At 42.4% G+C, this 16,626-nt stretch overlaps 1 protein-coding gene across 1 annotated transcript; it reads right to left on the bottom strand.

The window, feature by feature from the left end:
- Positions 1-2,927: 2,927 nt before the first annotated feature.
- On the bottom strand, positions 2,928-14,599 carry glrx2 (glutaredoxin 2). The gene is made up of 4 exons (XM_078561740.1): positions 14,234-14,599; positions 9,258-9,358; positions 5,192-5,368; positions 2,928-3,237 (listed from the first exon to the last, which is right to left on the bottom strand). The coding sequence occupies exons 1-4, from the start codon at positions 14,292-14,294 to the stop codon at positions 3,088-3,090; spliced, it is 489 nt and encodes a 162-aa protein (XP_078417866.1). The 5' UTR covers positions 14,295-14,599; the 3' UTR covers positions 2,928-3,087.
- Between the last annotated feature and the right edge of the window lie 2,027 nt (positions 14,600-16,626).

The following is a 16,626-nucleotide window of genomic DNA, read 5'->3' as shown; positions in this document are numbered from 1 at the left end:
TGCAGAATATCACATAACATTAACATCTTAAAAATATAATTCTCTCTCAGGACAGATTTTCCATGCACTGGACATTAAATGATGCATCAAGATTTGATTGACAAGAAGTTCCATGAATGCACCAGTGGACTCAAGAACATACAAAACACAAAAAACCTCACAATGAATGCTCAGTGTACAGGGATCTGAGACCAGTATAAAGTTCTTCTGAATTAATTCCAATGATTAACTTCGCCCTCTAAACTTCTTAGCTCTGGCACCCCTATCCTATCTTGCACCATATCTTGCTCACCTGTCGTTCTCACCCTCACTTATCTACATTGGGTTCTGTTTCACCAACGCTTCAATTTAATGTCCTCATCTCATGTTTTAAACCTTTCATACATTCTCCCTACCACACCCCTATCTCTATAACCTCCTCCAGTTGTACAACTTCCTCCCCTGAACTCTCCATTCTGTTGACTTTGGTCTCTTGTCCATTGCTGTCCTTCCCTTTTCCCTATCATTATTGATGTTACCTTACTTTCAGCCACTTAAGTTTTGGCTCTAGAATTCCTTTCCTAAACATCTTTGTTCCTTGAAGATAATTTTTACAACTCAGTTCCATGACTAACTTTTGGTCATCCCTCCTAATATTCATTTCTTTGGGTTGGTGTCATTTTTGATTAATTCTTTTAGCATGTTTTTCATGTTTATGGTACTAGAACAAACTGACATTGGTGTTGTTTTTAGACACTTTGATCTTTAACGTTCTTGAGCCGATGTGACATTCTCAGACAGTGAGCTAGCTCCAAATACACAAGATGTGTCAGTTTCATTTATTTGGCAAGCAGAGAAGTATGAAACTCAAGTCTTCATATTCTTGATACAAACACAATAAAATTGTACAATCTGGCAGTGTATTAACTTGACGCCAATGTAATCTATTATTATGAAAGGTTAACTATACATCTCAGTTTTGTGTGTACATGTAACTATGAACTGCAGTGGGTGTGGGAAACAAAGGCATTCAACCTTTTTTCTCATTTGTTTAATAGAAATATTTTTCTAGTCATAATATGTTAGTGTATAAAATTTTCTATAATTCTGCTTAAGAGTCTTGGAACTGTGGAAATATTAAATGTTGTGAAAACCAGGCTAAGAATTACAAACCCTTCAAAAGTCTATTTACAAGCTCTTTTATGCCAAGGGATGAATTGCACCTCAGCACCATTTCATACAGAGAGAATTTATATGATGAAGTTAAGGTGAATGGACTGGGAGGAGAAGGTGACCACTTAAGAAGTACATGGCTTTTCCTGGTAATAGAGTGGATATGTGGTCAGAAGCTCACTTTGGTCAAATAGAATGCCAAGGTTGCAAATAGGCTGGTTCAGACTCAGTCAGTGAACCGGAGAGCAGGTTGGAGTTAGGGCTAATGAATGGAGTTTGTGGCGGGGTCAAAAACAATTGCTTTGGTCTTCCCAATGTTTAATTGGAAGAAGTTTCTGGAAATTCAGGACTGCTTATCAGACAAGCAGCATGACAAATCACAGACTGGAATTAAAACAATGGCCAGGATTTTCCAGCCCCACTGTGGTGGGACCAGCCAAAAAGTCCGTTGACTTTCAGCGGGACCGGATGACCCCGACTGTGGGCGGGGCCAGAAAATCCCACCCACCCTGTTATACAATACTTTGAATCATTAACATACTATTGCATGATGCAGTATATTCTTTGCTGTGGTTAACAAGATGGTGATTTCCTAACCACAGCCAGACTGAGTTGGGTAAGGAGTCTCCCCAAAGTCTGGAAATAATCAACCCTCATTGTTCATGAGTACAGTCCCCAATGACAGGTTCAAAACAGGTACTAAGGTCTCGAAACAGGCTGTCCATCCAACTGCTCTTTTTAGAGAGTGATACTGAAAAAAACTGTATAAAATCCATCAAAGGAATGGAATTGAACACAAAATTCTGCATAATGCAAATGCTTAGAGGTGCATTGGAAAACAAATAATGTGGTGACAGTCATGTTACACATGTCACAATGTGTAGCCACAATTCACTCAGCGTGTCCATCTTATCCATCGAATATTTAGGCAAAGCAATTCTCTTCTGGCGGGGTTGGGGGGGGGGGGGTGGGGGAGGGGCAGGGGAGGAATAAAATAAATAAATTTGAAATGAAAGTTCAAAGCACAATACAACCCAAGTTAAATGAGGATAACTAATATACCATAAGTATTAATATATTGCCTGGATGTATAAACAGGCACCATGTGCAGAGATTGTTAGCTGATGAAAGCATAGGAGAAGTATATATGTTAAAAGTATTGGGGTGGGAAAAGAAAATGCTTTGCATTATACCATGGGCTGAATCTTCCATGGAGTGGAAATCACCGTCAGATTGCCACTCTACTCCTATTTTCTTATCTTGGACTGGAGCTCCACATTTTTCGCCTGGACTTCCAAACTGGCCCTCCTGAGAAATGTGCAGTGTAGCTGCAGCTGGAGTCCTTCAGTGCAGTGCAAGATCGTTGGCGGAAACGATGCCACGTCCCCTTTTTACAGCACTATCTGCTAGTGAGTTTAAACGTCCTAGCACTTTGCCAAGCTAGGAGAGAAAGTAAGTGGGTGAGAAAGTAGGGTGGGTGATGTGGTCAGGGTGGAGTTGGGGATAGTTGGGGTGTTGAGAGGTAATCGGGGATGGGGTTTTGGGGGGTTGGTCAGATGGTAGTTGGGTGGTCCAGTGGATCAGTAGTACCCAGGAATTAGAAGTGGTTTTAATCCTTCTAACTTTTCCTGGTTTCTTTCTGCTAAGTATAACGGGAACGTCCGAAGTGTCTGACTTTAAATCAATGTTTTGGAGGGTTCCAGATGCAGGATAATTGCCCCTCGGAAGCTGAAACTTCTTGGGAAATTCCCATGCAGTCCTTGTGTGCAGACTTCCGAGGGGTCCCCCAGTACAGCTTCCAGGGTACCTCTGGGATATGACTATCCAGAGACTGGAAGATCTGTATCTATGTGTATACAAGTAATCTGGCACAACACTGAAACGCCATGATTTATTTCAAAAGCAGCAAGCAGTTAGAAAAATGCAGGTTCAATATTAATGAGAACGATGAAGGTAATAGCTTTCATCCCATTTGCAAGGTGGAGAACACCGTAACACTAAAGGCAGCAGTTTACCACTTGAATGGAGCTTGTGTGTGTCCATAGCGCCACCAATGCATTTTCCATTTACAAATACTCTTGGAACCTGGCAAAAGAATAAAATATCGGAATAATATACGTCAAACCCTGTGCCCTAGATCTGACTCTCTTATTCCTCCTGAACAGGTTCCCTTATCAAATGATATCGACTACAAGATAAGAATATTATAGACCAAAGAAACCTGGATACATTTAGGAAACTGTTAGATTGTGCAATAGGACTGTAGGCTACTAATGAATGGATTAACTAATTACAGCTGAATGGTCTTCCTCATCCATAATTATCTTGTGAACATAAACATGGATGTCAGTGGATATGGTTGTCCAGGAAATACCTTCGAAAATTGTTTTACCAGATTTGGATGTAAGTCTGTGTGGAATGATCATTCAATGACTATTGCATCACTAACCACATATATTGCTACAAGTGTCTGCTACAGAAGAGAGTTTCTACTATTTTTCAACTGAGTTCTGTCTCCAGAATAGACATTTCTAGAAAGTAAGCCTGTCTCTCAAACTTTCCTAATATGGAAAAATTGTCCCTTTAAATGCCCAGGTGGTTTGTAGCTCGGACACAATCTTATTCCTTATGCCTGTGTAATTTCATTAACTATCCAATGCTATTAAAGTGGAGACAGTACCAGTCACATTCCAAGTCTGGTGCTTGTATTAGTTGGTATCTAGTTTATATTTATGGATTGCACTGAACATAAGAACATAAGAAATAGGAGCAGGAGTAGGCCATTCAGCCCCTCAAGCCTGCCCCGCCATTCAATAAGATCATGGCTAATCCACTCCAGGCCTCAACTCCTCTTTCGTGCCAGCAACTCATAGCCCTCAACTCCTTGATATTTCAAAAATCTATCTACCTCTTCTTTAAATACTTTCAGTGATCTAGCCTCCACATCTCTGCAGGGGTTGCATGCTCTGCAAAAAGGAAGATGGAATCACAGAAATCAGAATGTTACAGCACAGAACTGAGACATTTGACTCATTATGTCTGTGCCAATTCATTGAAACAGTTATCTATTGAGTCCTTTATCCTCATACCCCTTTAAGTCTAAAGTAAAGGCAGCATCTAGTAAGGTGACAATAAGTTTTATCTAAATATCTTCCATTTTAATTGTTTGAAGGTTGATGATGGAATAACATTAGAATCAAAAATATAAATTTTGAAATTATTTGTTTTCAGAACTATACTTATATAACAGTTGTGACAGTAAATAAACAGAGAGCTTTTACAAATTCAGTTTAGTTGTCCCGATTACTGTTAATATTTTACCAATAGGAAATTAGCATATTTACAAAGTATTGAAATTTACAAAACAGCAATAAACACTGATGAAAAATAGATTCATTCTTTGACATTGTGCAAACATAAGACTTTTCCAATATATTGTGTCATTTGTTATCTGAATGCCTTTCATTAAAATATTGTCCCTCAATGATTCATCAGTTCTAATTATTATTTCTCTAACCATCAATCTCTCCTCTCTTGCTTTCCAGGGCCATTGAATCTCTTCTTTGGTACAGCTCTGGCTGCCCTCTGATACCTTGAGTGGCTTAACATGTAAGGCATAGCAGTGAATACAAGTAAGCTATTATCTTGCATGGTACATCAATCCTGAGCCAGACATCCATATCCAACATCAACATGCATTCATGTCCAGATAGGTTTCTCAATAGCAAATAAGACCGGCTGGATGGGCTGCCTTAGACAAATTCCCTGCCTTTTAACTCAGCAGTCTTAATGCCAACTGTAGAGACCACCTCTAACCTGGTTAAGTTCAGCTAACCTTTTTCCTATTTAATTCTATTGTGGGTATTTTGGCACAATATCCCAAAGTTTACATGAAAATAAATAAATTGAAATGTATCTTCCAGTGGGAAGCTATTTATTTTGCTCCTAGTACCTTATTTTTGATTCCTGGGAGAACCATATATTATTTTGCTTCATTTAACTTGAGAAGATGCAGATAGGACAAATATTGGTGACTTACTGTCCTAATGCCAGTCAATTCCTCAAGAGTATTTTGAATGTGGTCACCATCCTTACGCTGATCCAGTTCAATTGCCTTGAAATTGGCTCCTATTTCTTCAAAGATGCTCTTTGCCTTCATACAATAAGGGCAGTAGGTCTTGGAAAATATAACTACACAATTTTGTACAACCTGGTTCTGAAAAAAAACATAATTCACAATTAAGAAACTAAGTAACTGCTTAATTTTGTTCACTATCTGTTTCATGATTTGTTTCTTTTAAATCCCAGCCATCTTTTACAAGACTATTGTTATGACTACTTTTAAGAATGTGAACTCATTTAGCGCCTTCTGCATCATCAGGAAGCCCAAAAGTGCTTTACATATGTAACACCACTATTCAAGAATGGAGTGGGACAGAAGGCAGGCCATTAGTCTAACATCTATCATTGGGGAAATGCTAGAATCTGTTATTAAGGAGGTAGTAGCAGGACATTTAGAAAATCATTATAGAATCAGGCAGAATCAACATGGTTTTGTGAAAGGAAAATCATGTTTGACAAATTTATTAGAGTTCCTTGAGGATTCAACACGCAGGACGGATAAAAGATAACCAGTAGGTGTAGTGCATTTGGATTTCCAAAAGCTATTTGTTAAAGTGTCACATAAAAGGTTACTGCATGAGATAAGAGTTCATCATGTTGTGGATATTAGCATTAGCATGGTCTCCCATTTAAGACCAAGATTAGGAGAATTTCTTCTCTGAGGGTCATTAGCCATGATCTTACTCAATAACGAGCAGGCTCGTTGGACCAAATGGCCTACTCCTCTTATTTCTTGTGATCCTTTGATCTTATTTACTGTTATTGCTTTTCTCCTTTTTAGGTACCGACTCATGCTGAGATCTTGTCTTATGGGCAGCAATACCCCATTGGTACCTCAATCCAACAACTGTTCTTTATACCTTAACCTATAATATGATTGCTGTTTGGCCAGTTGACTGTGGATGCTGTCATAGCTGACACCATTCCTGTTCTTGCCTAATTTCCATGCTTGAGCACTATAAAGCAGAGATCACTGAACAATGACCAGGAGTTGAAAAGCTGAATGATTTCTGACCTTCCCTAACCCAGGGATATTGAGGCCAATTAATGCACCCATCAAAATTCAGTTGCCTCAGTATAGAAATCATCCTTTGATAAGCACAAAGTAATAATCCAGCAATCATTAGTCCTAATGTGCCTGTATCTCAGTAATATGAAGTGCATAGACACTTGCAATCCACAATAAATGTCAAATGAGTGTAAATTAGGCCTCATATGAAATAAAGTCCTCACACAAAAATAAAACAGTATTAAGGAATAGCATATACCACAGGGTCATTAACCAGTGATCTGGTTAAGAGTTTCGAGGTTCAGGTGATAGTGAAACAGGTAAAAGTTTATAATAATTACCAGGTGAAGTTATTATTCTTTATAGAATACTTCTGCTAATTTTTAGCTATGGATTGTCAATGAAGTGTACTTTAGGATTTATTGTAAATTATTGCCCCTGTGATTATAATCATGGTGCTTTATCCCTCCTTAGCCTCTTTGCAGCATTTAAAGTTGTGAACAGCTTGCTAACAGGGTTAGTAGTATGGCGTGGTTTGTTATTTTCTCTTATGAGTATTTCAGTATTCAGTGAAAACTGTATTATGTTTGTTTACATATTATATGTAAAATAAAGCAGCTTGGTGTTTTATCATTGGCTTTGCTAGAGTGTTTATCAGTCTGCCATCCAGAAATTGGAGAACCCATGTGGGGATATGTGCAAGATTGTGCATGCTGGATACGGCAATGAGTGGTTTCAAGGGTTACAATCGCAGGTCACATCATTATGTGATTGGGACAAGGAAGATAAATAGGCCTGGATTTTGTGGTCAGTGGTAAAGCAACAGCACTCACTACTAATCTCAAAGAAAGTTGTCCACAAAGATCCAGCGATTTCTGTGATGCAGACTATCCCTTTCCCATTGGGGGGTTAAATGTGGCATCAAGTTAAAGTGATCTTAAGGCATCAGGCAGCAGTGATGGCAGCAAGCAGGGTAAGCAGTCAATTACACAAATGTATTCTCAAAGACATCAAACCAGTAGGTGAAAAGCACTGAATCCCTTCATTTATAATTTAAATTTTCAGATAGTGAAATAAATGATAATGATTATAGATTAAGATAGAAACTAAAATACAGTAAACAAACTTTTTAAAAAATACTTGGAATTGTTTTTAATATAATGGAGAATTTTGACATTCTACAAATAGAAAATTAGCTTTTCAGGGCCAGTGAGGATGTTTAGCAGTATTTATGAGGTTTTTGTGCCATTAAAAATTCAATTACATCTCATTCACCAGGGTATATATTTTTCAAGGGCTTTTATAGCACGTGCTTAACAATTTTCTGATTGCTAAGGGGATTGCTCTTTCGGGGACCTCAACAGCAGACCCTCTGTAGGAGTGTAGAATTACTGACAGCAACTTCTGGATTTGCGTGTCCTTGTACATGTGACTGAGTCATACGGACTCGAAACGTTAACTGTACTCCTCTCCACAGATGCTGTCAGACCTGCTGAGTTTTTCCAGCTATTTTTGTTTTTATTTCTGAAAGGTGCTGTCACTTTCATTGCAGTAAACGCTGGCTATTTCATCATTATTGCCACCATAAAAGCTGGACCAGACTAATCGCAGAGGACACAGGGCCCAATTACAGGGGATCCTGGTAATGATGAACCCAACAGAATAACTAGTGCAGAAGAAAAGATTGTCATGGTCTTGTTCACATAACATCCCTGTCCTGCTTGGCCTACATCAGCTTCTTTCCTGGAACACAATTAAATTGATATCCTCATATCTCTGCAAATATCTCCATCCTATAGTCCACAGTGATTCCCCCCCCGCCACCCCCCACACCCCTGTATACCCACCCAGCCCAGCCTCAAATTTCAGCCTTTTGGATATTTCCTCCTCCCTGTGATCTTCAAAACAGGAGCATTCCCTTCAGTCATCTAGAATCAGCTTTCTGATATTTCCTCCTTAATTGTCAGACTCTCCACTCCTTTAGAAAGATTCATGAAAATCTATTTATTCGATCAAGATCTCGGTCATGCTTCCCCATATGCTCCCTTGCAGGCTTGGCATCCATTTTCTTAATTAAACTTCTCCATGAACAGTCATGAGAGATTATTTATCTTAAAGGCACTACATCAATGCAACTTGATGATTTGCTCTGCCTCTTCATGGTAATGCATTAATTTGACTTTAAAATCCCAATCAAGTCATAGCTTTACAGTTCAGATGGAAAATGGAATGGTAATCTTTGGAAGGGCTCTGACACTTTCTCTGGCAATATTCAATTCTGTAAGGTGTTTGAAGATCCTTTTCTGAAATGTGTTAAAATTTCACCGAACTGATGGACCTCCAGCAGCAGGCGATGTTTGCCTCATTGGGAGCAGCCCGTAGAGCAGAGTACTGCTTTATGCAGCTGCTCGACATGAACCTCCATAAAAACCAAACCCTCCTTACAAAGGCATATTCCTGAAGGAGGTGGGTGACAATCTCTTCCCCACTTCAGTCGCCTCGAGGCCAGTGTACCAAGGCAGTGAGACTCTGGGCATGCAGGATGGATCTGACATAGAAGCCCGTTCTCACCACCAGTCAAGCTACATCTTGGTGCCTGTTTGAAAGTTGTGGCAGTGAGGCATTCTGCAAAATGACTTTGGCCATCTGCTAAGGGCCTACTATTTTCTGTTCCCACAGGGCCTGAAGGACCTCACCTGCAGTTCACTACCTGATGGACTTGTGGACAAAAATAAGCTTTTCCGCGAGGGACAGGTGCAATATAATCACTTCACCTGTGGGTCAATTGAAAACAACATAACTGTACCGCCTCTTCAAAGGGAAGAAACGATTTGCCAAATACATTTTAGTGAAGGGCCTCTGGAATGGTTAGTTCGAATGTGAGTAAATGATGCAGTCAAATAGGTCGAATAACAACAGTTAATGGAAGTGTACAAAACTAATGTACATTCGGATAACAGTGAAGGAAACTTACGCGAATAAAATGCAAAGCAGCCTCTCGATGTGCTCCTGGTAATTTGGTAAAAAACTGCCCCATCCTCACAAAAGGAAGAAACTCTGTTGTGAGTGCTAAAACTAACGAAACAAGTTATTCAGGCATAAGAGGAATAGTTTAAGGTATAAAGCATTAAACACATTTGTAGTTTTTAAAGATACCGTCGCCAGAAAAGGAAATGTGTGGTTTATTACGCTTTCGCGACCCTTATGGTTAAGGGCAACTTTTGGTAAATTAAATAGATAGTTCTCCAAGCAGGATCTGGTACACACGCCCCCACCCCACCCCCAACCCGCCCATGTCGCCGTCCAGAAACGTTAAGTCTTTTTCCGATGCTGTCTGACTAGCTGAGTATTTCCAACATTTCCTGTTTTTTTTTATTTCCCATGATAAACAACGTTGGGAATGCTGGTTAGATTCAAAACGCAAATGACATGAATCCCAACGTGGTTGTTTGGAAATGTTTCCCACTGACAGATGAACGTCCTGAGGAGGGGAGGTCGTGTGTTGCAAAGTTCACCCATATGTGATCTGCAAGCAATCTCTGGACACCCAACACCAGAGGCCAAAGCGCAAGCTAAATAAGTGAGCAAATATGGGGACGGAGTTTGAAGCTTGTTCTTACCGCGCGAACATGCCACACCGTCCCAGGCAGCCGGGAGAGATCGCAGGAACACTCAGCCCATCGAGTGCACCCGCCTCTGCCGCTGGATTCGGCTACCAGGCGTCACAATCAGATGTTGGTGTGTCAGGTCCACTGTGAAGCGGATATCTGAACCACGTGGGGCAGACAGCAAACACTCCCCAGGAGGGCCAGACTGCTGGCCATACACCAAAAAAACACACATCAGCCACAATGTGCAAAAATCAACAGCATCGTGATATTATAGAGGTCGAAATTTACAGACAGGTGTACATCTCCAACCTGAATATTTATAATATTTATCATTTTCCAGGTTTATATCTGTAGAGTTGCCAGTGATTCAAATCGAGAATTGGCACTGATCATAATTATTAAGGGAAGTGTAAAGGTAAAGTGTAAATATATATAAATATACACACTATTATATATTATTTATATTTAACTTTGAATAGAACGATCAAGTTGCAAGGATTTGATCAGATAAAAATATTTCTAAATGTATTGACTATAAACAAATAAAAACAGAACGTGCTGCAAATACCAGGTATCACAGTATCTGCGGAGAACAAAAGAGTTGATATTTCGACTCGAATATTAAGAGTCATATTGGACGCGCGAAAGTGGCGAATTTTACAGCGGGGCGTATTCATCTCCACTCCCGTCCCCAGTAGAAATGCCTACTTTAAAAACTGCAGCCCTGCGATAATACGTCCGAGGCGCAGCCTTAACAAGGTAAGTGTGGAACTTCTGGCCCGAGGGGAAAGGAAGTCCCGGAAACGAGGGCTGCTGGCCAATATGATTAATTGGCAGCTGAGTCGTCCAACAGCACCAGAACTTCTGGTTGGGAAGGGATGGGGATGGCTGGGGAGCAGCTGATGAATCAGTGCTCCTCCATGTTGAGCACCACTTGGAGGTATGCTGAGGGTGGCAAGGGCGCAGAATGTACTCTGGGTGGGGGACTTCAATGTCCATCACCAAGAGTGGCTCGGTAGCAGCACTAGATACCAAACTGGTAGAGTCCTAAACAACATAGCTGCTAGACTGGGTCTGCGGCAGCTGGTGAGGAAACCAACAAGAGGGAAAAACATACTTGACCTCATTCTCACCAACCTGCCTGCCGCAGATGCATCTGTCCATGACAGTATCGGTAGGAGTGACCACCACATAGTCCTTGTGGAGACAAAGCCCCCTCTTCACATTGAGGATACCCTCCATTGTGTTGTGTGGCACTACCACCGTGCTAAATGATTTTGAACAGATCTAGCAACTCAAGACTGGCAGCCATGAGGCGCTGTGGGCTATCAGCAGCAGCAGAATTGTACTCAACCACAATCTGTAACCTCGTGGCCCGGCATATCCCCCACTCTAACATTGCCACCAAGCCAGGGGTTCAACTCTGGTTCAATGAAGAGTGCAGGAGGGCATGCCAAGAGCAGCACCAGTCATGCCTAAAAATGAGGTGAAGCTACTACTCAGGACTACTTGCGTGCCAAACAACATAAGCAGCATGCAATAAATAGAGCTAAACGATTCCACAACCAACGGATCAGGTCTAAGCTCTGCAGTCTTACCACATTCAGACGTAAATGGTGGTGGGCAATTAAACAACTCACTGGAGGTGGAGGCTCCACAAATGTCTGCATCCTCAATGATTGGGGAGCCCAGCACATCAGTGCAAAAGTTAAGGCTGACGCGTTTGCAACAATCTTCAGCCAGAAGTGCAGTGTGGATGATCCATCTCGGCCTCCTCCAGAGGTCCCTGGCATCACAGTTGCCAGTCTTCAGCCCTGACAATATTCCAGCAATAGTGCTGAAGGCTTGTGCTTCATAACTTGCTGCATCCCTAGCCAAGCTGTTCCAGTACAGCTACAACGCTGGCATCTACCCAGCTATGTGGAACATTGCCCAGGTATGTCCTGTACACAAAAAGCAGGACAAATCCAACCCAGCCAATTATCACCCCATCAGTCTACTCTCGATCATTAGTAAAGTGATGGAAGGGGTCATCAAAAGTACTATCAAGCGGCACTTGTTTAGCAATAACTTGCTCAGTGATGCTCAGTTTGGGTTCCGCCAGGGCCACTCAGCTCCTGACCTCATTACAGCCTTGGTTCAAACATGGACAAAAGAAGTGAGGTAAGAATGACTGCCCTTCACATCAAGGCAGCATTTGACTGAGTTTGACATCAAGGAACCCTAGAAAGACTGGAGTCAATGGGAATCAGGGGGAAAAATTTCTGCTGGTTGGAGTCATACCTAGCAAAAAGGAAGATGGTCATGGTTGTTGGAAGTCAATCATCTCAGTTCCAGGACATCATCCTCAGGGTAGTGTCCTAGGCCCAACAATCTTCAGCTGCTTCATCAATGATCTTCCTTCCATCACAAGGACATAAGTGGGGATGTTTGCTAATGATTGCATAATGTTCAGCACCATTTGCAACTCCTCAGATACTGAAGCAGTACATGTCCAAATGCAGGAAGACCTGAACAATATCTAGGCTTGTGCTGACAAGCGGCAAATAACATTCGCACCACACAAGTGCCAGGCAATGACCATCCTCAACAAGAGAGAATCCAACCATTGCCCCTTGACATTCAATGGCATTACCATCACTGAATCCCCCACTATCAACATCCTGGGGGTTACCATTGATCAGAAACTGAACTGGTCTAGCCATATAAATATTGTGGCTACAAGAGCAGGTCAGAGGCTAGGAATCCTGGGGCGAGTAACTCATCACCTGACTCTCCAAAGCCTGTCCACCATCTACAAGGCACAAGTCAGGAGTGTAATGGAATACTCTCCACTTACCTGGATGAGTGCAATTCCAACAACATTCAAGAAGCTTGGCACCATCCAGGACAAAGCAGTCCGCTTGATTGGCACTTTATCCACAAACATTCACTTCCTCCACCACCGGTGAATAGTGGCAGCAGTGAGTACCATCTACAAGATGCACTGCAGAAACTCAAGGTTCCTTAGAAAGCACCTTCCAAACCCACGACCACTACTGTCTAGAAGGACAAGGGCAGCAGACACGTGGGAACACCACCATCTGTAAGTTCCCCTCCAAGCCACTCACTATCCTGACTTGGAACTGTATCACCATTCCTTCACTGTTGCTGGGTCAAAATCCTGAAACTTCCTCCCTAGTAGCTCTTTGGATGTACCTACACCACATGGACTGCAGTGGTTTGTGAAGGTAGCTCACTACTACCTTCTCAAGGGCAATTAGGGATGGGCAATAAATGCTGGCCTAGCCAGCAATGCCCACTTCACATGAATGGGTAAAAAAAACACGAGGACCCTAGGGAGGTTGAGGAGGAGGGTGGCGTGTTTAGGTTCTGGGGGAGGGGAATGAAAGGGGGACACGACCTTGGGGTGGGGGTGAATGCCCCCGATGGGCACAGTACTCTTCCTTCCTTCCTGTCTTTTAGCCTCAGCTGTAAAAGTAACAGGATGATCTCCTTTGTTCCACCTTCCCCAGTCACATATTTATTGCAGCGGAGCTGGAAACAGGCCCTTAACTGATCATTAATTGGCCAGTAAAGGGCCTCAATAGGCCTAAAGGTGGGTGGACTGGCTCACATATTAACTGCCCACCATAATAGGAGGGACAGCTCGGGGATGGGCAAGAAGGCGTTGGGCTAGCCACCCATTTATTCTACATACCACCTCCACCTGCAATACATCAGCGGGGGGGCTGGAAAATTCCCGTTAACTCTCTTTCTCTCTCCACAGACGCTGCCAGACCTGCTGTGTATTTCCAGCACTTTGTTTTTATTTCAGATTTCCAGCATCTGCAGTATTTTGCTCTTATTTTTGTGTCTGGGTAGAGGCAGGGGGATAGTATTCATTAGCTCAATAAGCTTGAGGTGTTGTCTGGCCTACTCCCACGATTGTTCTGGCACTAAGCCAACTCTGACCTTTCCATTGTGCCATGGATCTTAAACCAATTGTGAAGGCAGCTGTTATTTCAGTTTGGTGTCTTATATGAAGAACAGCACTGCCATCAATGCAGCACCACTTCTGCTTTAGTTGTCTCGGCATCACAGACTAATAATTGGCTTCTGCAAAGATTTATATGGGTAGCACTAGCTAAATCAGGCATGACCTGCTGAAATGGTAGCCGTAATAATGAAAACTTTTAAATGAAAATAGTCTAAAGATGGATCTTGAAGATTTCAAGTGATGAGGTTGTGACTATTTCCTTTGTCAGATTATTCCATTGTGGGATTGTCCTTGGGAAAAAAGATTGTTGATACACTCTCTTGGAAACAAATGGTCTTTATAGTTTGTGTGGATGGCTACCTCGTGTTTTGTCATTGCCGGAGGACACCAGGTACTTGTTTGTCAATTCCCACCAGTCCATTCCATGTGTTATAGAACATGGTCAGTCTATTTTTCTCCCTCCTTTTCTGTAGCGATTCCATTCCAAATCTTTGATATGACCTGGTGTATTTCCCATACTGATTTGTGCAGGATCATGCAGCACATCTTTGGATTGCTTCAATCTTATTTATATCTCTCACCATATAAGGACTCCACACACAACTTGCATATTCCAAGACTGGATGAACAAATGTTTGGTGAGCTATAACTCTGATACTTTTGTTGCAATATCAAAGATTCCTCCTCAGAATCCAAGGACTATGCTCCCTTTGTATGTTATCTGTTGAATGTAGGATCCCCATTGAAGATGAATTACACACTGCATGGGTAATCTAGACTGACACTATTTAGAGTATTTGCATAGGTCTTGGTACGGATGGAAGTATATAACTTTGTCATTTAGATCCTAATTTCCACACAAATTCTACTGCTTGTTGCTAAAATGTGTGTCCAGGGACAGCTTGTTGAAAGCCTGTTGCTGCTGGAAAATTGCTAGTCTCTGCTTTGTATTTCCTCAGCAGGCATGGTTGCAATAAATAACTTAGCAGGGCAGGAGTTTGAACCTTTGTCACTCCACTGTGGACTGTGGTGTATATGCAATGAGTTTCTCTTCCATAGTGCCTTTAGTAAATAGAAATAGTACAAACTGTAAGAATACAGGTTCATTATATGTTAAGTCAGCACAAGGCATGGAGGCAAAGATTACATCCTACAGTAAGTAGGTAATCTGCAATGTAAATCAAGGTCAATGTGACCTTCTGGACTAGTTTTGATTGCCTGAAGGAGTTGGAGAGGAGCTTCAGATTGTTTCCCGTAAATGGTCACAGCTTTTATCCTTGCTTTTTTTTGCTACTCTGAGAACATTGCAAGGCTCTGGGTGGGTAGGAAGTGTTTGTATCACAACACCATCCAGGAGAGAGCATTTCCCTTAATTGGTGCTCCTGCTTTTTAATTTAATATTCGCCCCTTGGTGCGTCGTGGCTACATTCTGTCGTACCTACATGCAGCAACTGACCAAGGGTGTTTGACAGCAACTCCCCCTACTATGGCTTCAATCATTGAGAAGGGCAGGAGCTGCACTGTGGCAATATTTGACTTCAAAACTGCACACCACCCCGACTTCATCATATAGCACTATTCCTTCCTCACTGCTGATTACCCGGAATTCCCTTCATAACACAATTTGTAGCACCATTTACCAGAGAACTGCAGAAGTTCAATAAGAAGGCCAACCACCATCTTCTCTGGACAGCTAGGGATGGCCTTTAAATATGGCCTTTCCAGTTGCACCCACAACCTGAGAACAAATTTAAAAAAACTCACCAGACCTGTGTTTTATGACTACATTAAAACACTGTCCAAGTAACAACAATTATTTTGAAATGCAAAAATTGCAAGTCCCCTAACTCTGCCTAAGCTTATTACTGAGCAATGCATTCCGTAACCACAGCTGATGTTCCTAGGGTGCTCATTGATGCAAGGAAAGTTCTCCGAGCTTTACATGAAAGAGGAAAATAGGAAAGGGAAAAGGGAAGTTGAAGTGATTCGGGGGGGGGGGGACGAAACCAAAGATACATTTAGATCAATGGAAGAATTTTAAGGGGGTTTATGGATGTGGGAAGTGGCAAAATGCAGGGAGGCTAGACAGTAGAAGCAGCCCAATGGCTAAATGAACAGCCAGAATGATGGAAAGGCAGAAAAGTAGGGGGGGGGGTCAAAGAAAAATAATGCAGCGTTAGAGAAAAAAAAGGTTTATGGCAATAAGGCTGGAGGAGGTGACTCATGTAGAGTGAGGGGTGGTCATGGAGGGATTTTAAGGCAATGATGAGAAATTTTTAAAGTCAACTTTAGAGTGACACAAGGAGCATGTGGAGTTCGGAGAAACTGGGAGAGCCAGAGTTTGTGTGGATGGGAAGAGGGGATGCAGCAAGTAGGGCTGGTCAGAGTCTGTGGAAGGCTAAGGCCGATTGGGGGAGCGGAACAAAGTTGCTGCAGCTCCAGTCTCCGCCTCCTGTGGAAACCGTTGCCAGGGGAGATCCCGCGAGCTGTAAATACACGGCCACGACTTGATAACCAATCTCACTCCGAAAGCAAAGGGTGAACGCCGCACCGGGGCCGGGTGTTTTTTTTCCCAGCGGACGTGCCCGTCTCCGGGAGTGATCCTCGGCCGGCAGGCTTCGCTCAACCGCTTGTGCGCGTGCTTCCGCCAGCTCAGGCCGTGTGCTCGGGCAGCCCGCCGCCGCCCCCGCGAGCGGTGTGTGGGGGGGTGGGGGGAAACGGGGGGGGTCCTGATTCTTGACAGGCAGCGGCGT

This window comes from Cetorhinus maximus, chromosome 17 (assembly GCF_964194155.1).
Source record: "Cetorhinus maximus chromosome 17, sCetMax3.hap1.1, whole genome shotgun sequence".
Taxonomy (NCBI): Eukaryota; Metazoa; Chordata; class Chondrichthyes; order Lamniformes; family Cetorhinidae; genus Cetorhinus; species Cetorhinus maximus.
This window is presented reverse-complemented; position numbering and strand designations above follow the sequence as displayed.

Excerpts from the sequence above, each read along its gene's own strand:
- glrx2 (XM_078561740.1), bottom strand. The coding sequence starts at position 14,294 with ATGGACTGGTGGGAATTGACAAACAAGTACCTGGTGTCCTCCGGCAAT. Across the intron at positions 5,369-9,257 it reads CTGCTTTGCATTTTATTCGC|AACCAGGTTGTACAAAATTG; the intron begins GTAAGTTTCCTT and ends GTTTTTTTTCAG. Across the intron at positions 3,238-5,191 it reads AATTGACTGGCATTAGGACA|GTTCCAAGAGTATTTGTAAA; the intron begins GTAAGTCACCAA and ends TTCTTTTGCCAG.